We start from the raw sequence: 24,286 nt of genomic DNA, 5'->3' as shown, positions 1-24,286 counted from the left end.
GTTCTATCACATCTGATATACATATACAGATAGATATAAATACAGATATATATATTTTAGGTGTGTTATATATAACACATATACACATATATATACATATTTGTGTAAATACATATATATGTATGGGGGTACTAGGGATAGGGCCCAGGGGCATTCTACCTGTGAGCTACATCCCCAGCCCTTTTTTAGTGTTTGTTTGTTTGTTTGTTTGTTTGTTTTGGGTTTTGGGTTTTTTTTTTTTTTTTTTGGTAGTACTGGGGTTCCTGGAAGCCCTTCTACCTCCGGGCTACACTCCCAGACCTATTTTATATTTTATTTGGAAACAGGGTCTCTTAAGCCAGCGCGGCTGGCTTCGATTCTGCGCGATCCTCCTGTCTCTGCCTCCCAAGCGCGGGAATTACAAGCGTGCGCCACCACGCCCAGCTTAGTGTTTATTTTGAAACAAGGTCTTGTTAACTTCTGAGGGCCTCACTAAATTGCGGAAGGTAGCTTCAGACTAGCGATTCTTTTGTCTCAGCCTCCCAAGTACTAGAATTACAGGCACGCCCCACTGTGCCCAGCTTTGGCCCTTTTCATTTTTTATTTTGAAACAGGGTCTTGCTAAGTTACTGCATGCTGGCTTCATACCTGTGATCCTCCTGTCTCATCCTCCCAAGAACTGGTGGTATTATAGGGATGCCCCCCCCCAAGCCCAGTTAACAAGGTGACCTTAAACACATAAAGGGCACTCTGTAAACAATATGTCTCTCCATCTGGCCCCAAATCCCACTCCACTCAAGAGCTTTAAGATAATACGAGTTCTCTGACCTGGGAAGGATGTAGAATTGACTGCCTGCTGCTCTCCTGTCCTACCAGGTCCCGCCAAGCCCCAGCCCCAGCCCCAGCCCCTAGAAGCCTCTTTTTGCCCCAGTTTAGTCCCAATACTGGGCCTCCCCCCTCCAACCCATGACTCGGGACATGCCTGGGTGTCCTTCCCCGCCAGTGTCCAAGAGAGAGGCCACCCTGAAGTGCCCCGTCTTCCCCATCCCACTGCAAGGCCACCAGTGTCCTTGCATCCAGCCCCCTGCCTCCAGTCCCAAACTTCCAGGAAGACAAAATTCCCCCAGTTTCTCAGGAAGGGGAGCTCCTCACTTCCAGCTTGGTGGTCTAACCTCACACCCTCTTACTACCAGGCTGTCAAGGAAGTGTGCAGGGAATCAAGACCACCCCCCAAGCCCAAGGGGGCTGAAACACATCTTTCTCTGACCCCTTCATGGCAGCTGCAGCTTAGAAAATAACTTCCTTGCAGGCAGGACTCTCACTTGCAGTCTCCTTGAGCAGGTGTCCCAGCCCCTGCTCACATCTCCCCTCCTTCCCAGACAGGAAGCACAGCCCTCCCTCCCAAGGCAGCCCTTTCTGATGGGACTGCCCTGCCTCCCTCCCCATGAGTCAAGCTGGGCTCTAGGATCCCCATGATCCTATGATCCTGTGTACAAGACACCGAGCCCAAGGATAGAGTATAGGGAAAACCTTGAATGTTAGGACAATAGAAACCTAAAACACAAGCACCTGCTCAAAGAGGAAGCAACTGAGGCTTTGAGAGGAGGCCCCTTCCCAGCACCGCCCCCCCACTTTGGGCTCCTCTGCAGGGAGTTTCCATGCTCCAGGGGATGACAGACTTCACAGGACCCTGGGAGAAATCTCACAGCATGCAGAAGCTCTGGCAGAAACTTCAAAGGCAGCATCTAAGGCCAGAGACCAGGTGCAGGAGGTGGCTGCAGGCCACAGAATGGACCTACTCAGAGATCTCCACCTGCTCTGGGGGCTGGAGGGAAGGAGGCCTTCCTGCTCCAAGCCTGCCATCTCATCCTGTATTCTACTGGGCCCTTTTCTGGACTTTAGTATTTACTTATATACCAGATTACTAAGCTGGGAGTTTCTGAACCTCTCTTAGTAGCATGCAGGTGTGACCATAAAAGATTTCTGGGGAGCCGGGCATGGTGGCGCATGCTTGTAATCCCAGTGCTTGGAAGGCTGAGACAGGAGGATCTCACAGGTTCAAAGCCAGCCTCAGCTACTTAGTGAGACCCTGTTTCCAAATAAAGTATAAAATAGGTCTAGAAGTATAGCCTGGAGGTAGAAAAGCCCCTGGGTTCTACCTCCAGTACCACACACACACACACACACACACACACACACACACACAAGATTTCTAGGGAGAATGGTACCTAGTCACTTCCCAGCCATGTCCAGCTCCTCAATCTGATTACTTAGGATCCTGGCTGACCCAACCTGAGCCTGACCACAAAGACACTCTGTTCCTCTAGGGCCATCACTGACAGGGGATCCCAGAATCCCTTACGGAAGCCCAGCCCCATGGACAGGGGGCGTGACAGCCCCTTCAGCTCAGGTTTATGCGCAGCTCATCTCTGCCTGGGGGGGGGGGGTCAGGAAAGTGGTGAGTAGCTGGACACAGGTGTGGCCTTGCTGGGTCAGCAGAGCAGGCACACACACATATGCACAGACACACAAGCTACACTTGCACACGTATAACCATTTACCAATGATCAGACATAAACACAGATGTACATGCTCACGCATGTGAATAGGGCCACGCTTTTATACAAACACAAACCCACACATTCTCACTTTCTCAAACCTGTACACACATGCACATGACTAGAAGCGCACATTCGAGTACACATCAAAACACACTCAGGGACATAAACCAACCAACCTCACCCCACATCTCAATATCATGCAAATCTTAAGCATGGCCCAGTAGAAATCCACACCCCAAGTACAATGTCATTGTAAATGCACTTCCAAATATTATCCTGTCCCAGAACTGTGAGGAGAACATTTGTCCCCTGGCTGAACTCCTCCAGTGTGTCCTACTATGTGGGGCCCAGCAGGTCCTCAGCCTTCATTTCCCCTCATCCCGTGTCATTGCAAAAGGGCTCTCTCATCCTGGGCTCCAGAGAGGTGGAGAACACGGGACTGCCCTCTCTTCCCTCTTCACCTCTGAGCCTCCTGCCTACTTCTCTCTCCTACTGACCCTTCAAATGTTAAGAAGCTCCAGGCTGGAATAGTCTATACAGCACCCCTGCTGGAGACATGCGGAATTACAACACAGCTCTACGGTACAGTCTTCACAGCAGGGTATGGAGAAGAGTAGGAAGAGGAGAGGAAAAAGGTCAACGGGAGGAGAAGAAAAGAGGAGCAAAGTGCTGGGTGCTCCAAGGATGGAGTTCAGAAGCCTCAGGCTGCTTTTGATTTCTCTCCTTCAATCCATTCAGTCCAGGCTGCAAGATCAGCCTGCCCAAAGCCCAACTAACCAGGTCCAATCCAAGCCTTGCTTGAAAGCTTTGGGTGGATCCTGATGGACCACAAAATCAAATCCAAAACTCCCAGCCTGGATTCAGGTCCTGGGGTCTGGTAGCCACCTCAGCCTTATATCCTGAAGAGCCAGCCCTCACCTTTTGTCCCCTGAATAGCTCTTAGCTCGGCTGCTTTTCTGCTGAGATGCTTCACCCCAATTTTACTGGCCCATATTTTGCTTGTTCTTCAAGGCCCTGTCTTTGCCATCTAGAACAATAATCCCTGAAAATAATCTTTGGAGGCAGGGGGACCTGTGTTTCAGCCTGGCCCCGCCCAGCACTGGCTGAACACCTCTGCACAAGTCCTTTCCCCTCCTGGATCCTCTGCTCCTTCATCTGGAAAACAGCTGTCTCTAGGGTTTGTGGTGAGGATTAAACAAGATCATGGATGTGAAAACAGGGCTCAGGCAGCTGTAAGCTTCTGTGTGAATATGCAAGGAGTCATGTCATAATTATGGCTTAATCATTTTATCCCTGCTCTCAACTACATCCTCCAGGACCGAGAAGTGGGGGACCGCTGAGGGAAGGAGTCAAGGCTGCTCTGCCTTTGGACCCCTGGTTCCCCAGTACCCCCACCAGGGCCTGCGCCTACAAGCCTCAGCAACAAGGTGTGGATTCGGATGAGAGGAAATAGTAGAGTTATACTCGCTGCAAATCCACACCAGACTACAACTCCCAGAGTGACTCATGGCTGCCTTGGGCGTGGTCACAGGCTTAACCCCTTCCTCCCCAAGCCCTTTCTTCCAGTATACTCTCTGGGAATCCGTCTCTCACCCGATGGGGGCAGCCTAGCATGGTGGTCTCAAGCCCCTGAGATGCCTTGGCCCCTCCCACAGAGCATCTGTGCTGCTCACCATATCCATCCCACCACGGCTCCATTTCAGTCCTCCTTGTCTCTCCCACGCAATGATAAGACTATCATCTGGGCTCTTCCCTCCAGGCCCCCACCAATCCTTCTAAAAGTGTAGGTGAGTGTGGGTGGTTCATAATCGTAGTGGCAGCAGCTAACCTTTCAAGCACCTGCTGCAGGCCCGGCACTAAATTCTGCACTTCTAGATTCTTCAAAACCAGCCAGGGAGGTATGATCCCCCACTGCTCGAGCAACTTCCCTAGGACCCCCCAGCTATGGAGTAAGTGTGCTGAAACTTGAACCTACACCTATCTACCGCCTTCTCTATCATATACTGTATGGACGCGGTGCTGAGAATTGAACCCAGGCACATTCTACCTGTGAGCTACGCCCTGGCCCTATTTTATTTAATTTATTTAGTTTGTGTAGGTGCTGGGGATTGAACCCAGAGGCATTCTAACTCCAAACTACACCTCCAACCCTATTTCATTTTTTTTGTTTGGAAACAGGATTTCTCATTAAGGTCTGAGGCTGACTTTAAACTAGCAATCCTCAGCCAGGCGTGGTGGCGTATGCTTGTAATCCCAGCATTTGGGCGGCTGAGACAGAAGGACTGTGGTTTGAGGACAGCCTCAGCCACTACTTAGTGAGGTCCTTTGCAACTCAGTGAGACCCTGTTTCAAAATAAAAAATAGGGCTGGGGTGTAGCTTGAAGGTAGAATGCCTCTGGGTTCTATCCACAGTACCACACATACACACACACAAAATACCAATCCTCTTGTCTCAGCCTCCCAAATACTGGGATTTTAGGCGTGCACTACCATGCTAGATTTATTTCCTATTTTAAAACAAGGTCTAGCTAAGTTACTTTGTGCTGGCTTCAACCTGCAATCCTCCTGTCTCAGACTCCAAATGTGAGGGTTACAGGTGTGTTCCACCTCTCTTCGATTTGCAAAGCCTCCTCTGAACCCAGGGTAACTATGCAAAGAGTAAGAGCCCAGGAACCTCAAAGTCCACAGATCTCAGCAGTTATACTGTCGAAAAGTCCTCTCAGATATCTGACTCGAATCCCTTCTGCTGCACCAAGCCCCAGTCGCCTCCTGTTTTTCAAGGAGGGCGGTGAGAGGGTGACTTCAGGGACTTTAAGAAGTGGGTCACGTCACTGGGGACCTGGCCTTTCCCAGGGAGCGGGCAGCTGAACAAAGGGAGATAAATGTGTGAAAACATCCCTGTTACTAAATATATCGACTTCCCAAGAGGAAGAGGGTGCTGACAGGGAGCCCGGCCCTGGAGGCCACAGTGTTATGGCTCAGACAAGCCGGGGTGCTCAGAGCAGCAGACAAGGCTGCTCTGGCCAGCCAGGGTCTGAGGAAGGGGGTGGAAGGGGTGATGTCTCATTTTCCCAGCCCAAGCTGCCAAGCCCAAGCTGGCTGATTTGCATCTTGCTTTGCATTCATTTGCATGCCACTTTCTGGAAGAGGCCCATCTTCTTCAAATGCTGCCTCTCCCTCATTTCCAGAGTCTCAGTTCATTCATCGAACACCTCAATCTCAAGACGGGTGGGTCCCTTAGCCCTCGTCAGGGGCACCTGGAGAGACCATGATGTCACAAGTTGACAGGATGCCTACATGCCAAGGCTGCTGGGGACACTTTTGGGGCAGAAAGTGCTTCCTGTAGTGTACCCTCAATTCCCCCACTCCTCTCTCCAGCTTTGCACTTCATCTGTGGCCACTCTGAACTCCCACAGTCCTGGCAGAAATAAAACTGTGCTAGCTTTGTGTGCAGGCCTCCGCGCACGATGCTCCTCTTCCTGGACCTGTCCCTCCATTCGGCCTGCAGTGACTCTTCCTTCCAAGGCCAGCCCCGGTGGCCTGTCCTTCTAAATGCTACCCCGACACTGATAAGAAAGTCAGTTTCCCCACACAGCCATTGGCTCTGCCCATCTCCCCCAGGACTGCCATATCCCGCTGGGCAGCAGCCCCGTGAACAGGATGAGTCCCAACCCTCCCGTCTGGGCTCCCCAGGGTCCCTGGCTGACTCCACTCACCTGCAGGAGGACCGGGGATGGGCGGCGCCTCTGCCTCCAGCTCCCCCCTGTCCTGGGACACCTCCCTCGTCCCCGCAGCCCGCTCCCGGCCACCAGCAGCCCCCACAGCGCTCTGTACTGTTCTTCCCATCGCCCACCCTCACTCCCTTTGCGAGCCATGCCTGCTTCTTCAACATTATTTTTGGAGAGGAGTCAGAGCCTGGCCCCAACTCAGTTTCACTCTGTGTAATTGGAATAACGGCTGCTCATTTCTCTTATTCTCTGCCTAGGAATGTGTTCATACCAGTCCTGGATCGCTACGCCCCAGCCTGGCCCTGCTTAAGAGGACAGTGATCCATGATAGAGAAAGGACACGAGGCCAGGCTAGGTATCCTGAGCTGGCCAGGCCCCACAGAGGGCAGGTATAAACACCACAGGGAAGGGCTGCCCAGGAGGAATGATGAGCATCCCATCCCTGGGGCTGCGTAAGGACTGGGCAGTTGTGCGGGCGCACTGTGGACAGGCGGAAGCCAACTGCTACAAGGTGGCCCAGGTTCTCTTTTTTTTGGGGGGAGTGAGTACTAGGGATTGAATCTAGGAGCATTCTCTCTGAGGTGCTCTGCTAGCCCTTTTTATTTTGAAATAATAAGGTCTTGCTAAGTTCCTGAGGGTCCCACTAAATTGCTGGGACTGGCCTTGAACCTGTGATCCTCCTGTCTCAGTTTCCTGAGTGCTGAGATTCCAGGCCTGTGCCCAGGTTCTCTTAATATCTTCTCCCACTAGAGGCTGCACCAGCCGGGGTGCCCAATGCTGTGTGGGGTGGGAAACAAGATTAGGCAGCTTCTGCCTTTGAGGAATTCCTTTGTTGGGCAAGGGACTCACACGGGAGACATCGCAGGAGAAAGCTGAGTTGGAGTCCCATTTTTTGTACTATCAGAGACAGAGACTCCGGGGTAGATCACGGGGTCAGAGGGAGAAGCAATCAAGGAAGGCTTCCTGGGGGAGGCATGGCCTTAGCATTGGAGACTCTACAAAAGCTGGCCCCGCCTGCCTTCCTTTCCTCTTCTCAATGTCCCTTCTCACTCCTGCCAATCTAAGCTTTTTTGGTCCCTTGAACGTGTCCCTTTCGTCACCCTACACACACACACACACACACACACACCTTTACAGGCTCTTCCCTCTGCTCTTCCTTGCCTGGGCAACTGTTACCCATCCTATAGGGTCCAGCTCAAATGGGCTCGTTACAGGCCCTGCCAGTCCCCAGAGCTTCCCTCTGCCCAGCTCTGCTCATGCTGTGGGTCACAGGTTCCCACTCCAGACTCCCTCATCAGACTGGGCCAGGTCCTCTCTGTATCTCCAGTGACCAGCCAAGTGGACCCCCAGCAGGCACTGGGGAGGCCCCATTGCATGAACCAATGCACAAGTACAAGATGCCGTGGGAAGCCAGCCAAGCAGGTGGGGTCCAGCCATGCAGCAGAAGCCTAGGGCATGCAGGCCTGGCCTGCGAGCAGCATGGCTGCGGGTGAGACTCACAGTCCATTAAGACTGGAGGGGGCCCTGCAGGGAGCCCCCCCACACCACTTGGCTAGATCCCAGCCAAGCCATCAGTGGTCCCCGGGGACGGGAGGCTGGAGTGGGAAGCAGGAAGAGGCAGGAGCTGCTCGATGGGCCGGGGGAATGGGGTGTGTGTGTGCAGGGAGTGTAAAGGCAATTAACCCTGAGTGGGCTGGCCTAGCTCAGTCATCGAGAGGTTCTGGGCAGGGCCCAAAGGAGAAGGATCTGGGGGAGTCAGGGCTGAGGAAGGGGTCCAGCCCAGCCGGCAACCAGCAAAGGCTAACAGAGCCTCAGCCTGTTTCCCTGTCTGGCAAGAGGGGCCTCTGAGATCTCTGACCCTACGTGTCTAGCTAGAACCCCCCCCCCCAAGGACCTGTCTACTACCTCAACCCCACACCAGCTTACCTGAAACTGCCAAAAGTTGTTTATCCTGAGATCCTCATTCTCCGAGGTCCCTCCACTGCACCCATAGTCCAAGCCTGTGCCACAGCAATGCTCCCTTCCCCAGCCTTGCCAAGTCCCCAAAGACCTCCTCCCTGCAGAAAGCCCTGACCCCAGCTGCCCCTTGGCCCACCTTGCCCTTGACCTCACTGACTCCAGCATTGGCTGGGCCTCCACCCCAGCCTCCTGACCCAGGCTCTCTTCCAGTTCAGCACCAACGATATCACTGAGGCAGGTTTCTAAAACCCACCTTCAATCACGTCCCTCCCCTGCAGAGAATCTTCCCAGGTTCCCCGGGGCCCTCTAGACAAAGTCCCTGAGACCTGGAGTTCAAGTGCTATGGGATGTGGCTCCGAGCCCTGTAGCCCCTTCCTACGCCCTCCTCCGCACAGCCTCCTCCCTGCTGCAGATGCTCACCGGCCAGCCCAGGGCCTTTGCTTACGCTGCCCCCACACCCACCCCACCTGTTGGTTTGACGCTGATCTCTACTGCTTAATTATTCCCCAGCTCTTTCATGTCTGTGCAGCTTAGGAGGCCCCAGAGGGCAGAGATTATTGTCTATTTCTTTACTGCACCTCCCCATAGGGTGTAGAATGAATTGTCCTGGGCTCGTGGAGGTGGTCACACATTCAGCCACCCCCTCCCTGCGTCAGCGGCCACAGTGTCCCGGCTGTGTCCTCAGCCACCAAAGGAAGGAAAGAGCCACCCACACACCCCGATGAACACACATGTACAGACACACACACACACACGCTTGCACACCAGTCACACAAGCACACACAATAAATGCACACTGGTGCCACAATCACACACTCATGCCAGAACACTTACGCTAATACACAACCCACCCCCACACACAGCAACACTACTATTCACACACCGATATATAACACACAAACAGGGGTGCACACGGAACCGATGAAACACGCAGACCGAGTCGCTCTATTTTACAGGCACAGGACACATATGAACGTGGAAACTCACCCTATCACACACACCAGCCTACATACACACATCACTCTACACTCACACTCAAGACACGTGCAGATAAACACCCACAACCACACAGCGTGGCTCAAATTCCAACAGGCTGCTTGACCAGGGACCGCCAAGATCCCCAGAACCAGACAGGTGCCTCTACGCCCCACGTGTCCCTGACACCCTACATGCGTGCATGCCTGTGTACACACACACACACCACCACCTGCCTGCCACTTCTGCAGCCCTTCCAGGAGCCCCTCACTGAGTCCAACCTCCACTGGGGCAAAGCAAGGCTGATGTGCTCGTCCCAACCTGCTCCGCGGCTCTATCCCATCCTGGGACAGTTGCCTTGCAGTAAAGTCGCATGATGTGATGGCTTTGAGCCCCAATTTCTAATTGCATGGAGGGTGGATGCCCTCTTTTGCTCCAGGGCCACTCTTAGTAATTTGTATTCTCTCTTTCTCCCTACACACACACACACACACACACACACACACACACACACCTCGTGGTCCAAGTCACTCTCCTCCAGAGTTGAGAACCCTTCTATCTCAGCCCCCAGAGCTCTTTGGAACTCATTGGCAGAACTTCCCAACCCCCAGTCCCCAAAAGCTTGGTGCATGTTGCCATCAACCCCTCCCCCAGCCAGCAGCCCCTTCTATGGGACCCGGCTCCCATAGAAGCTGGCGACAGGCTCCGAGGCTGGCGACAGGCATCCCCTCTCTGCACAGAGGCCCCCTATGAGGCTGCGGTCCCGCAGCCAGGTGCCCAGGAGCAGGATCGATGGTCCCACGTGGCTGAGCTCCATGTCGATTCCAGCTCCTCGGAGGGACTCCCGGGACCCAGTCAGTGGCGCCTGTCACTGTCGGCCGCTCCCCTCCCCAGCCCCTGCCTAGTACTCACTGCTCAGCCGGTCGCGCTGCCGGGTACTGCTGGCTCCTGCAGAGGATGGAGTGGCCGCATGCCTGCCCCATCACTCCTCATCGTCTGCCTCCCCGGCCAGACTAAGGTGGCACCTCACCCTGTCCCCCCTGACCAGAGTTCTGGGCAGGGCACCCCCAGCAGGCACGGGGACTAAGAGCAACGGCCTGCCCCCCACTCAGCCTGGACTCAACACCCCGATCCAGCCCCGCTGCCCCGGCTCCGCCTCTCCCGCTGCCTCGGCTGGCTCTGGGAGGAGGTTGGAGCAGGTCTGATAATGCAGAAGGGGGAGGGAGGAGGGAGGAGGAACTGAGAGAGGCCCAGACAGAGAGGGAGAGAGGGAGGGAGGGGTGGAGAGAGACTCTGCCTGGGAGGAGAGAGAAGACACAGACCGAGGGAAAGACTGAGAGATAAACAGACAAGGAGGAGAGAAACACGTGAAGGAGAGGAGAGAGGGATCAGAGCCTCGGAGAGCTCAAGATGGAAATACGGAGAACAGAGAGGCATAGGGGAAGCACACTCACAGAGGAACAAAGAGGGGACAGCACAGGCAGAGACAGAGGGAGGGAAGAGGAAGGACAGGCAGAGGGGAGGTAAAGGTGAGGGGCTTCCCAGCATGGGCAGGGATGGGGCTGGGGACTAAGGGACAGGTGGACATGACCCAGGCCCTCTGCTGCCCATCACAGAGTCCTAAGGGTGAGGGACAGGTGTGTGCCCTCCTCAGGTCTGAGAGAGCCAGGCCTCCTGAAGAAGAAGTGGCTGTCCTTCTGGGGTGCACCCCAGCAAGGAGTAGGTATACAGCAGACTCAGGGGGTGTTGGCTGATGCCCTCTGAACTCAGAGCCTTGGCACAGAGCCCCTCTCTGGGTGTTTCTGCTTAGCTGGGACCCTGGAAGCTGACACTTGAGCATGGTGTAGCTCAGATAGAATGTCCCTGGGTTCAATCCCCAGTAACACACACACACACACACACACACACACACACACACACACACACACTGCAATGTAGTGAGACCCTGTTTCAAAATAAAGAATAGGAGCATTCTACCTCTGAGCTACACCTCCAGCCCTATCTTTTTATTTTTCATTTTGAAACATGGTCTCACTACATTTCAGTGTGTGTGTGTGTGTGTGTGTGTGTGTGTGTGTGTGTGTGTGTTACTGGAGATTGAACCCAGGGAAATTCTATCTGAGCTACATCCCAGTCTCTTTTTATTTTTTATTTTGAAACAAGGTCTCACTATTCTGGTGAGGCTGGCCCCAAATCTGCCATCTTCCTGTCTCAGCCTCCCAGGTACTGGGATTACAGGCATGTACGCAGCCTGCCCCACAAGGCCTTCACTTCCCACAGGCTACAGGCATGGAGGAAGCTGGCTGCACCTCGGCTTTGTCCCAGAGGACACTCCCCAGAACATAGCTTTAACCCATGGAATGGGGCATTTTAGGCACTGGGACATAGGCGTTGTCTCAGAAGAGCTCCAATTGCATGTAGAAGAAAAAACTTTACATCTTGAGGCAGGAGATGGAATAAAGTCCTGGCTCCATTATTAAATTTAGTCATTCTTTAGCCAGGTGGTGGCACACACTTGTAATCCCCGTGTTTGGGAGGCTGAGACAGGAGGATCGCACAGGTTCGAAGCCAGCCTCAGCTACTTAGTGAGGCTCTCAGCAACTTAGTGAGACCCTGTTTCCAAATAAAATATAAAAATGGGTCTGGGAGTATAGCCCAGAGGTAGAAAAGCCGCTGGGTTCCACCCCCAGCACCACCAAAAAAAAAAAAAAGTCATTCTTTAACAAACACTATCATTGACCAACCCCCATGGATATGGCTCCAATTGCCCCTTGCCTTAGAGAAGCACCCAGGCTCGGATAAAGGGAGAGACGACTGGAAGGCCATAATAGAAACACAGGGTTTGTGCAGCCCAGAGAGCCCTCCTCACGTGCTCAGGGGAGTTGGCAAGCATTTCTGGGGAAGAGGATCTGAGCTGAGTCTTTAAAGGCAGAAGAGTGATCTAGGGAAGAGGAGCTACAGTGACTCTCACCAGTGACATGTGAATGCCCCAATACAACAGGCTCCAGGCGGAGTTAATGGAAACCTGACCCATGCCAAGGGACAGGGGAGTACAAGTGGTGTGTCTGTGTATGTCTGTGTGGGGGGGTGATGAGCAGGAATGACTGAGCTTGTGCACAAGGACTGCCCAGGCTGTGTGCTTGGCAAGTAGTTGTAGCTTAACATATGTCAGGGAAAGGCAGATGTGGTGGTGCACACCTGTAATCCCAGTACTTGGGAGGCTGAGACAGGAGGTTTACAAGTTTGAGGCCAGCTTCAGCAACTTAGCAAGACTCTGTATCAAAAATAAAAAATTAAATAAAATTGAGCTGGAAGGGTAGCTCAGAGGTAGAATGAATGCCCTGGGCTCAATCCCCCCAATACTGCAAAAGAGAAAAATAAAAGTATCAGGGAAGAAAACACCAGGGAGCCTTTGCACCCAGAAGGTAGAACTGTAGATTTCTAAAAGCTCTGGGCAAACTGTTCTCACTGAGAAGGAAAGAGGGCCAGGCCCGTCCTAAACCTGCCAAGCTGGCCCAGAACATACATGCGTCATTATTTATTTATTTATGTATTTATTTATGTGTGTTTTACTGGGGGTTGAACCCAGGGGCATTCTACCTCTGAGCTACACCCCCCAGCCCTATCTTTTTATTCTTCATTTTGAAACAGAGTCTTACTACATTGCAGAGTGCCTCACCAAGTAGCTGAGGCTGTCTGTAAACCGCAATCCTCCTGTCTCAGCCTCCCAAGTACTGGAAATACAGGCAGGGGTCACCATGCCAGGGAAGAATGTATGTCTTGCTTCTCAGCCTGACCTATTCCTGGCAGCGCACTGCTCCATCCTGCCAGCTGGACAGGCCTTCTCTGAGGTTCTGGAGCCACGGGCCGAGCTTGGTCTCCCAGCCTATCATCACCTCTCCAGAACCGCTCACCAGGCTGAGGAGCCTGGCTGGAAGTAGCTGAGTCGGAAGAGTTGGGAGGAGGGCGCCCCCTGGGTGTGGGCGTGTGCAGGTGCAGCGCAGGCCTCACCTGGCCCTCAGCTCCCTTTCGGCTCTCCCTCTCTGGAACAGTCATGGTATCATGCTCAGAAATCTCCTGGGCATACAGAGGGCGAGAGGGTCTGCTCCCCATCCCAAGGCCACGCGGTTGTAGAAGGAGGTTCTGCAGGAACCAGGTCAAGGTGAGGATTTAGGAGATCAAAGGGGGACTCCAGGACTAAGAAGGAGGCAGGTGGGATGCAAATCCCAGCTCTGCCGTGTGCTTAGATAACTATTTCACCTCTCTGAACACCAATTTAGTTTTCTCACCTGAAATATGGGGTCACAATAAGGTTGTGAGGTTTGAGGGATTTCTCGAAAGTTCCTTGTATATATTTGCCCCTCGTCTCCACTGAAGTTGAAATCAAGGAAGTAGCAGCCTCATGTGTTAGGGTAGGAACTCCTGTGGGGACAGAGAGGTGCCGGACAAGGAGAAAGCTGGAGCCAGTCCAAGCCCAGCCAGTTTTCCCGCTCCTCCGGCCCCCAGCCACAGCCCCTCTCGCCCCTCCCAGGCCGCTCTCCAGGGTGCTGAAACAAACTTGATGCACTCAGGGCTGGCCTGCTGCCCGCTGGTCAGCAGACACCATGCTGTGTTGTTCTCTGGGGGCGCCCGAGAAGGTTGTACGAGGAGGCAACTTAGCTGCTCCAAGGGACGACAGTTCTGGAACGGCCTCTGCGGCTGCCCCCAGAGGACTGCAGGCTCCACAGGTTCCAGCAACTTCTCCTTGGCGCCCGCCTCCACCCCCTCCTGCGAGCCTGCTTCCCTCCCACCTTCCAGACGGCCCCTCCTCGGTCTCCCTCACTGGCTCATCCTATCTTCGCCCCCTCAATGATTCTCTGAGGAACACAGGCCGTGTCTTTCCTCATTCTCTGCCCCACCCCCACGGAGAAGGGCGCCCTCCCCAACATGCCAGCTATGCGGTTGTCTAGGGGGCTAGACACGTGGCCTAGCCCCCTGTGTGACGCTCCCGTGTCTGGTACAGTATGCTACCTGGCCATCTTCTCTGTAACCCCCCAGCGGCCCCTCACACAAAATTCAACATCCAACACAATTTTGGCCTGGATCAGGGGTAACCACAAACTTCCAATCCCAGGAGTGCGAATTTCAGTCTCCTGGGTGCTTCCCTTGTCTCCCTGTGTCAAGTCTGCAGGAGACCTGTTGATTCTCTCATATCCACCCACGCCATGCTCCTGCTTCCTTCCCCTGCCCTGGCCATCCCCCAGCCTGCATCCCAGCTTGGCCCCTCCACACCACATCCACCCCGCCCCTGAGGACATATTCCTAAGACACCTACCTGATCCTGTAATTCCTTCTCAGAACCTTCCTGTGGCTTCCCAGTGCATGCAGGATCACAGCCAAGCTCCTTGGCCTGGCATTTAGGATCTCGTGATCTGGCCGAGGGTAACTTCTCTCTCCTCTGCTCCAGGCAGGGCAGGGACTGGTCCCTAAGCACATGCTAGTCCCTTGCTTCCCCTTGATTGTGTATGGTGGGTGTTCATTCCCTCAAGCTGACTCCTCATCTCCCTTTCCTGTGCCCCTCCCAAAGCCTGGCCCACACTTACTGGGCCAGTTCAGCACACACCCTGCCCACCAGCCACAGAATTCTGGGCTAAAGGAATGAAAAGCCGCCCCTAACTTGCCGTCTGTCCCACCTTCTCATCCCCCTACTCAGATTCATCCATTTCTCAAGGTAGAGCCGAAGTCCTACTCCGCTCAGCCTCAGCCCTGCCCCCTTTGAGCAGCCTCAGCAGGTGCACGGGGACAATGCTGGTGGAGACAGAGGAAATGAGATGGCGTGCACAGGAACTCAGCTCAGGGCTGCGCAGGAGCAAGGCCTCCACGAGAGGCTGCAGGTGAAGGTCGCAGGTGGTGGCCGAGGCCCTGCTGACCTGCGCTGTAGCCATGCCGCTCCTGGGGCAGGCTGAGGCTGAGGCTGAGGCTGCGGAGTGTGAAACAGCCCTGCTCTCTGGGGAAAGGCTGGTAATTGGCGGAACATGGATTTCACGGAGGGATGGTCTGAACAACCCTGGCTGGGGACCAGGCTGGGCCCACATCTGGGTCTTGGCAACAGGAGCCCAGGAGGGGGAGAGAGGGGTGGGGAGTGCCGGGATCCACCTCACAATGCCTTGCTACCCCCAGGAAGCTGCCACCTGTGGCTCTAGTGACAATGACCAGGAGAGCACCATGTGCTTGAGGAGGGCTTGACACAGTCCCCTGCATTTTTACACTAAACATGATAACATGATGCCATGGATGAGTCTTTGCTGGCAAGGAAATGAAAAGGCACCACAGCCTCTAGGATTGCTTTAAGGTGGAACAGCTTTTTCAACATCTCACCAAAGTGGCTTTGTGGACACAGAGCCCAGGTTAAGGAAATGTGAGTCCCCTTTAGGTTCCAAGACCTGAAGTCAGAGCTGCCTCTGAGGGAAGGGACTTGCCCGCTACTGCTGGGCAGGGGAACGAGGCTGTGGGACAGAGGTCAAGTTAGGAGAGAGGCAGCCATTGGGGTGGCACAGAATTCAGGGACCCTTCCTGCCTACCCTGCCCCTGGGTGGGACATGCTGATGCAGCCTGGAAGCCAGCCTGGAATGAGGTTGGCCCTGACACCTGGGGGCCTTCTGCCTAAGATTGATATCTTCCTCAGGGATAAAAATTAGAGAATAGAGTTCAATATCTCACTTACAGAGAGGGAAACTGAGGTCAGAGACATGCGTGGTTCACAAAGTGAGTGATGGGCAGGGTGCACCCTGGAAACTACCCCCTACATGACTTTTTTTTTCTTTCTTTCTTTTTTTGTGGTACTGGAGATGAAACCCAGGGGCATTTTATCTCCAAGCTACACCCTCAGCCCTATTTTTTTTTTATTCTTTATTTTGAAACAGGGTCTCACTGAGTTGCAAAGGGCCTAAGTAGCTGAGTCTGTTCACAAATCTCAATCCTCCTGTCTCAGTCTCCCAAATGCTAGGATCACAAGCACGGGCCACCACGCCCAGCTGACTTCCTCCTCTTCATCATCTCTCCCTCCCCCTCCCTTACCTCTTCCAGCTGGGATAGGGGCCCAGGAAAATAGGCTATGGATACAGCTTGTGACCCTGGGGAAGTGTCAGCAGGGATGGGCCAGACCACAAGTGGCCCCTGTGGCTTCCTATTCCGGGAAAGTTTTGCTGTCCTTGGGGCCCCAGCGCCCTCATCACCACCCAAGGATCCTGCTTACCAGGATCCTCCTCCGTGCTGGGAGGCCCTGAGCTGCCTACTCAGCCCCAATCTACCTCTTCCCCCTGAACTCCCCGCACCTGAGGGGGGATGGCGGGGGTGTGACTCAGTGGGATAAAGGCAGCTGCTATATTTGAATGATTACATAAGTCAGCTGCAACGTGATGGCTCCATCAAGGTTGAGAGACAGTCGAGGCTGGGCCCAGGAGACACCGCCTCTCCTCTCTGTCCCTAGGCTCCAGCCTGGGCCGTAGACATGACTCTGAGAGCACCTGGGCATTGCTAGCTAGTCTCTGCATTGCTGAAGGCAAAAAAGGTCTTCCCTAGGTCTAACCATGAAAAGGCTCTGCTCCCTTTTTCTCAGAAAAACAACTCTCTGGCTTCTAGAAACCCTAAGGTCACACCCAGACTAAGCCCTAGATCTTCTCCACAAATTCTTTCTCACTTAAGAGTTGATGACAGGTTGCTACTCACTAAGAAAGGAGCACCTCTGGGGCAGGTCCCTGGGTTCCACCTGTGCTCTTGGCCTCGCTAGGCCACCCACTACTCACCTTCCTCATGGGTCTCCTTCTAAGAATGAAGTGGGATGACACACCCAAAGCTTAGCACTGTGCATGGCGTGGCGGGTGCTGTCATGACTGATCAACACTGCCATTTGCATCAACATTATCGCTAACACTAAGGATGGGTGGGGACATCTCAGGCGGCTGGAATGGAGGTAGGACTGACTCTGCCTCCAGTGACTGTTGACCTGGTGGAGGTGGGAGAGTGGAAGAGAGGACAGGGACCTGGGCCAGACTTGCTGTGTGCCTTTCAGGAAGCCCCTGCCCTCTCTGGCCCCCAGCTCCGGAGCTGGAGCTTGCAAGAAGATTTCCCTCCACCTAGAACTAGTGATTTGTAGCACTAGAGGCCGCCGCGCAGAGCCGGTCGAGGTAGAGTGTCCTAGGGGTGGTGTGGCCGCAGCACACGCGGAGGCCAGCGCTGGGCACAAGTACAGGCCACTTCCTCCAGGCCTCTTGGCAGCTCCTAAGGGTCCCCCAGCCCCAGAGGAGGAGGAAGGCTGTGCCCACCCAGACTGCGTTGCCATGACGCTGGTCTCCATGGCGCCAGGCACACAGCCCTCCCCTCACCCAGAAGCAGGGACTGAAGGTGGCAGGAGCCAAGGAGAGCCAGCTCTTGGTACCCCCCAGCCTGTCCCTCTGCCTCCAGCCAGCCAGGTCTCCAGCCTGACTGCTCAGGAGAGAGGGCAGGGGGAAGGACAGTCTCCACTTTAGAGTGAAGAGTGACGGAGGGGACTCAGAGCCACTTAAGTGGTGGAAAGACAGCCAGGCGTACAGAGACATAGCAGGGAGGACACGCTGCAGTCACTAGGGGGCGTGCTGCGGCTGCCGGGCGGGAGGTGCTGGCCAGCCCAGCTCTAGGGTCTGTGTTTGGAGGTGGGTGGTGGTTGGCGGAAAGAACAGAGGAGGAGGAGAGAGGGAGGGAGGAGGGAAGGGAAGAGGGGGAGGAGGGGGAGGTTAGGGAAGGGAAAGGGAAGGGGGAGGGAAGGGAGAGCAAATTTTCCTAGAGAGCTCTTTGTGTGTGGGTGTTCTTCCACATGGTGTGTGTGTGTGTGTGTGTGTGTGTGTGTGTGTGTGTGTAGACCTGGGAGTGCAGGCTGAGGTGTGCAGGCACGTGTGTGCAGAGCATGAGTGTATGCCTGTGGCATGTGTGCGCCTGTGCCACTGTGTCTCCAGGGTGATAAATACAGCAATAGGAGCTGTAACCAGGGCAGAGAAAGTGCGGAAATTTCCACAGGCTGAACGTGGTGTGGGAGAGGGGACAGGCCAGGGCAAGGCCAGCGAGGCTGACCAGAGATGCTGTTCCTTACGGCTCTTTCCTGGGCCAGTCCCTAGCTGCGTGCACGTGGCCTGCCCCCACCCCCGGCCACACACACGCAAACACATGCACGCCACGCTCAAGTACACACTGTACAGTGGGGTGGAAGAGGAATCCCACAGAGCTTCCTGGGGGAGGTGTCCTGATGGAGGAGCGGTTGGAAGGTTCAGGCCAGCGTTCCTGTGTCAGTGAGAGAATCAGGTGGTCCCCAGGCAGGGTCTGGGTCACAGGAGTCACGGAGCTAAGAGAACTCTGCCTTCTTCTGGTGGGGGAAGATCCCAAGGGGCCCATTTGCCTGAGATGTGGTCACATGAGGGGGTGAAGATCCAACAGTGGAGGTGGAGGGGAGAGGCCCTGGTGCCCACGGCACTGGGCCCCAGGCACGTGGCTACCCACTGCAGGTCACGGCCTCACCTGTGTTCTTGCTATCCCCTCCCCTAGAGGTTTCTCTCCCTCTCAGCTCCACCTGCAGAAACACTAACCATCCTCCCAGACTCCTGTTTTCCATGGACAAGATATTGATATTCTTGATCAGTATCTCCTCAGAAGGGCTCCCTCCTTCCCCCACATGGCTGGCTCATGTGTCCCCTGCCATGTGTTCAGCACAGCTTGGCACACAGTAGGTGTTCAATAAATGCTTGTTTGAATGGAAAATATATCAGGTCTGGGAAGGACTCTGGATGCCATGATGTCTCCTCACACATGCCTGGGGAGGGGACTAGCAAGGGACCGCACTGGGTACTTCACACTTACCAGCTCATTCAATCCCCCAGAGAGCCCTCTAGGAGGCAGCTACTATTAATACTCCCAAAGTATGCATGAGAAGACGGAGGATCAGAGCGCAAAACCACTTAGCTTGTAAACGGGAGCGTGGACATCCACGCCCAGGCTTTTCTGAGACGAGAGAGCTGTGGGAAGGGGGCCTGGGAGCCACCAGGACCTGGGGCCAGGGAAGAAGCTGTCAGCTCCAGGCCACTCCAAATTCCTGAGCTGGAGGGGCGGGAGGCAGGGCCGGCTCTCCTCCTCCTCCATCACATTGCTTTCCTGCAAGCCCAGGGGTCTCCAGAGGCCAAGCTCCTCAGGCCCAGCTGCTGGACACTTTGCAGAACAGGGAGGAAGCCGAAGGGAGAGACAGATACCCATGCCCTCTGGCCTCCCCTTCACTTCCAGTGCCCTCACCACCCAGGGTCCAACTGGCTGCAGCCTTCTCTCCTAGGGCTCCCTATGGTCCCCTGGGGTTAGACCCCCCATTCCTCTCACAACCCCACCTCCAATCACACCTCCAGGAATATCCCACAAAGAGTTGCTCCCCACCCCTAGTCCTAGGCTCCTCCTCCCCGCCCCAAACAACCTCAAATAATGTGTGCTTAAAACACCCGGGATCCCAAGAGGCCCATCCCAGAGGACCAGCAGAGCCTCCTGCCCTAAGCCGCCGGACACTATTGCCACATGTGTATTTCATTAAAGTGGAGGCTCCAGTACTGACGTTGCCTCCTGCCGTGCAGAGCCCCCTGAGGGGATTGCTCCTGAGGGGAAAACAGTGCTGGAATCGGGAACCTAGCCAAGGGGGACCCTTTTGATAGGGGGCAGTAGAAATGGACCCCAGGCCTCGCTCAAGATAGCTGTGTGGCCTCCAGACAGTTGCCTCCCTTCTCGGGGCCTATCCTCCCTCCTTTGCCAAAAGGAGACAGTGACAGGAAAGTGGCGCTGACTCACAGGAGCTTCTTGGTGAGGGCTGCTCCCTCCTCCTCCCAGGTCCTAGAGCCCAGGAGTTCAACGCACATCCCTACTGATCCCTTCCAGAACATCACCAGGCTAGGGCCAAAGGCAGAGCCAGGGGCTGAGCAGCCCCCGGCACAGCAAAGCCAGAGTGAGCCCTCTAGACCTTATTGACATAGAAATGATGAGCAGTCCACGGCTGCCCCCTGGTGGTCTATGGAGGTCCCTGCAGCCACAGCAGAGTATCAGTCTGGTAGGGGCGAAGCCTCCAGTTTTACCTACTATCTGGGTCTCTGGACTCCCTGTTCAGTGAGAGATCCGATTTAGTACAGAGTGAAACCATAACACTCAGACAAGGAGGCCCATCTCCCTTGTTCTGGCTGGAGGTGGAACAGTCTCCCTGCCTACAGCAGCCTCCCCAGCACAGGTGAGAGGTGGGACATGGGCCCTGCCTGTGAAACAGACCAGTAGGGCTTAAGGAACTGTTTCAGTTGCCTGGTATAAACCTCCTCTCTCTGAGAGACAGGGCCAGGAACCTGAAGCCCAGTCCACAAAGCCTTTCCCAGCACCCAGGCTTTCCCCCTGAGTAGGCCACAGAGGCAGAGATCACGTGGCCTGCCTTTGCGAGCTATGCCTTGCGAGCTCCACTGGCCAAGGCTGAGGACAGAGGTTTGCAAGTCTGCTCCTTGGGGAGTGGGTGGTGAGGAGACTCCAGGCAAGGCCGGCAGGCGGTGTCTGGTAGCTTCCCAGGGAGTCCCCGACCCGCCTCTGAAAAGCTCTTCGTTCTCACTCATGCTGGCGGGCCCCCGGCTTGGAGGGGCCAGCCTGGCAGTGCCGATGAGCACTACCCAGGGCGCACGGGCCTCATCTCTGCAGTAGTGTGCCTAGAGTGTCAAGTGTGACCTGGAGTCTTCCCTCCTAGTTTACTACAGCTCCTGAGAATCTGCAGCCTTGTGTATACAGCCCTGAGTCACTGACATGCACACCCAAGACAGGGGCTCAGGCCCCCCAGGGTCCATCCTGGCTGGCCAGGAGGGAGTGTCTAAACTGCTCACTTCTGGAGAGAGAGGACACAAGCTCCCAGCTTCAGGGTACCAGGCACCCATCCCTGGTCTTCAGATCAACTGTTCCCACCTGCTCAGGGCACCCAATCCCCTCAACCAAACACAGGCCTTAGCACTATAGGGTAAAATATACAGATATATTTATATTATCAAAAAGTCCCCAAAGTGGGGTAGGGGTATCAAGACAGCCTGGGCCTCCCAGCCAACCCAGACTGGAAGGGAGGCTGAAGTCCCGAAGTCCAGCTCCCAGCCCTGTAGAAGTTCCCGTAAGAGCCCCCTCCCCGCCCAGCTGAGTGCTCCCTTACAGCTCCAGCTTCTTGCAGCCCTGGAGTCTGTGCAAGGGGGTGGGCTCCCTTCCAGCGGGACCCCAGAGCCTCCAGCCTCTGATAGGACAGGGTCCACCAGAGCTTCTGATTCCGCCCTTCTCCAAACTCAGGGTGGGTGACCCTGCTACTGCAAGGTCAAGCAAGCCATGCCAGGAGGACTGTGCACTAGGAGAGCCTGGAGGGGCCCCTTCCTGGGCAGCCCTGCTGCCCCCACCCCTGCCACAGAGCCCCACGCTGCAGTCAGGATGTGGGATGTGGGGTACAGCTTCCTCGTGCACCCCGCTGGCTCACGTCAGGTACACAGTGCATGAGGGTGTCTGAACAGGAAGGCTTCGGGTCCTGGTCGCTGCAGCAGAGTCCCAGAGCCAGGCTAGCTGATGTGCTCAGACGTTGCGGAGGAGCTGTAGGGAGCAGAGCAGCCCAGATTTTGAAAGAGTTTTGTGATGGTCGGAGGGGCCACTTGGCCAGCAATGGGGAGTGACTGCAGACGCTTCAGCAGCTGGGTCCCCAGCTCTGTGACCCTACTGAGGACAGAGCGAGGGGGCTAGGGGGCACTCAGGAAGGAGCAGTGGGGTAGAAGGTAGGTATCCACCCAGATCCCCTGCCCCTGCCCACAGGAATGGAGAGCCACTCACAGAAAGGGGGTCCGCCGCGAAGGCTGCCACGCTCCGGCGCATTTCATTCTCACTGCCTCGCAGGGGGATCAGTGACACGCTGCCCAGCCGGACCTCAGGCGCTGCCCGGGACACACGTGAGGGTTCTGAGGGCCACACCAGGCCATCATGCTGGGGAGCAGGGAAGAGGAGGGGTGCTGGGCGGGGACCATGCCTCGGTGCACCCAGACACTCAGCTCCAGATGGATCTGCCCACACTTCCCAGAAAAGCCTCCAGCTGTGATCCGAGGTGACAGCCTCAGCTTTGATCCCAGCCGATATGAGAAGCAGCTGTTTGCAGAATATGATGGCATCTCCAGCGAGACACAGCCAGCTTTCTGTTACTCAACAACTCCCATCTCTGGTTCCACAAACCTCTCCAAGAATGCAGTACCAAGAAAACATTTCTCTACAAAGAATATGTCTGTGGCCTCTCTACACAGAAACCAAGAACAACAGAATCCACCCTGTTTCTCTCTAAGCTTTGACTACCAGGAAGCTCCGGGCTAAAAAAAAAAAAAAAAAAGTATCTACAGGGGCATAGATACATTCAGGGCCCTTAGAGTTTCCCATTTCTTTTCCTTAAATGATTCTGAAGGCTCACAAGAAAATCTTTGATCTAAATCAGGCATGGTGGCACACGCCTATGATCCCAGTACTTGGGAGGCTGAGACAGGAGGATTGCAGATTCATGGCCAGCTTCAGCAACTTAAGTTGTGTGAGGCCCTCTACAACTTAATGAGACCTTGTTTCAAAATAAAGAATAAAATAGGACCGGGGGTGTAGCTTGGAGGTAGAATGACCCTGGGTTCAATCCTCATTAACACACACACACACACACACACACACACACACACACACACACACACACTTTGATCCAACTCATCTGTTTTAAGTCTAAGCAGGCTCCATCCTCATCCCAGCTCAGGGTTCATCACCGCTCTGCTCCCGCCCGGGCCACTGCAGTAGCCGCGCCGCTGGCCTACCACACCAAGACTCTTCCCTTCAATGCTTTCTTCCCTATACACTGTCCAGAGGAACCTTCCCAGGCTCCAACCTGCACACCTCACTCTCTCTTGCTTGAAGCTTTCCCACTGCCTGCTGGGTCAGGTTCAGCTTCCTAGGTGTGGCCTTCAAGGCTCCTAGAAAATCTGCTCCTGACTCCCTTTCCACCACCCGCTGCTGGGCCTCCTGGCCCCACAGAAAAGCAGTACTTCTCTTCCACAACACTAGGCCTTTGTATACACTGTTCCCTCTGCCCAAAAGCTATTCCCACCCCATATTCATACGTGGTGAATCCTCCCCCAAGACACCATCTCCCTGCTCTCCCCATGTCCATCAGGTTAGGGTCCCTGGGCTCCCCTCTGTCTCCATGGCACTGATCATGTTAGAATATAATAGGCCACCTCCGGGGCAGGCAGGGCCTGCAGAGAGCGTGTAGCATGAGGAGGAGCTCACAGGTGAGGAATGGAAAGCAACCCAAAGTCTGCTTGAAGCAGCAGGTGTCCTGAAAGGAGGGAGCCAGCCTGCCCTACACGCCCCCGCCTGGTACCTGCACAAAGAGGAAGGTGGCGAACCACTCCCGGAGCTCCATCTGTGTGTCACAGCAGAGGTACCTGCGGGAGGGCACAGGTCTGGATGTTGCTCAGGGTCTGGCTAGGGGCTGGGATACCCTGCCTGTCCCCCCAGCCCAGGGTCCCCCAGCAGAGAAGAGAGGGGAGACTTGATCGAGGGGCCAGTGCTACCACACACCCCACCTCAGCCTGGGGTCCCGGAGTCGCCCCACTCACCACTGCTGTTTCTCATGCTTCTCTGTCTCATGTACCACTGTGAAGCCCCAGCTGCAGGAGGGGGAGGGTGGGGTCACTAGCAGCCTGCAGAGGACCCCAGGACAGCGCCCGGCCAGCCAGGCCCTTCTCACAGGTGTAGCACACCTCTCCCTCTCTCAGCCCCACTCCCTCCAGGCCCTGGCTCCCAGCCCCCACCCCAGACCCAGGCTCAGCATGCTCAAGGCCCTGGGTTCAATCCTCAGCACCACAGAAAAACAAAACAAAGAGGGAAAAAAAAAAGAACAAAAAAAGCACTGATTTCCCATCCTAGGCCTGCTCTAGACCCAGAGACAGCCAGGCACAGCCGACAGCTGAGGAGAATGTCAGAAGCCACGTCTGGTAACCAGAATGCACAACAGTTACGGTGGTGTGTATCACTTTT

General features: G+C 55.0%; 2 protein-coding genes across 3 annotated transcripts in view; both read right to left on the bottom strand.

Annotated features, from left to right (window-relative positions):
* Positions 1-10,185, bottom strand: part of PDE2A (phosphodiesterase 2A) — a gene marked incomplete at both ends in the record, with an annotated part of 103,557 nt that extends 93,372 nt beyond the window's left edge. Inside the window, one exon of the mRNA XM_080689365.1 lies at positions 10,115-10,185. Coding sequence (XP_080545491.1) covers positions 10,115-10,185 — 71 coding nt within the window. The remainder of the gene's footprint in view (positions 1-10,114) is intronic.
* Positions 10,186-21,805: 11,620 nt separating this feature from the next.
* The window catches only part of ARAP1 (ArfGAP with RhoGAP domain, ankyrin repeat and PH domain 1), a gene marked incomplete at both ends in the record, with an annotated part of 34,480 nt that continues 31,999 nt past the window's right edge, over positions 21,806-24,286 (bottom strand). For both annotated transcript variants that reach the window (XM_080711527.1, XM_080711526.1), the window contains 4 exons: positions 21,806-21,823; positions 22,058-22,207; positions 23,628-23,691; positions 23,866-23,916. In XM_080711527.1, the coding sequence (XP_080567653.1) occupies positions 21,806-21,823; positions 22,058-22,207; positions 23,628-23,691; positions 23,866-23,916 (283 nt within the window). The remainder of the gene's footprint in view (positions 21,824-22,057; positions 22,208-23,627; positions 23,692-23,865; positions 23,917-24,286) is intronic.

The sequence above is a fragment of the Muscardinus avellanarius genome, assembly GCF_963383645.1.
Source record: "Muscardinus avellanarius genome assembly, chromosome: 1".
Classification (NCBI taxonomy): Eukaryota; Metazoa; Chordata; class Mammalia; order Rodentia; family Gliridae; genus Muscardinus; species Muscardinus avellanarius.
Note: the sequence above shows the minus strand (reverse complement) of the source record. Positions and strands in the feature narration are given on the sequence as shown.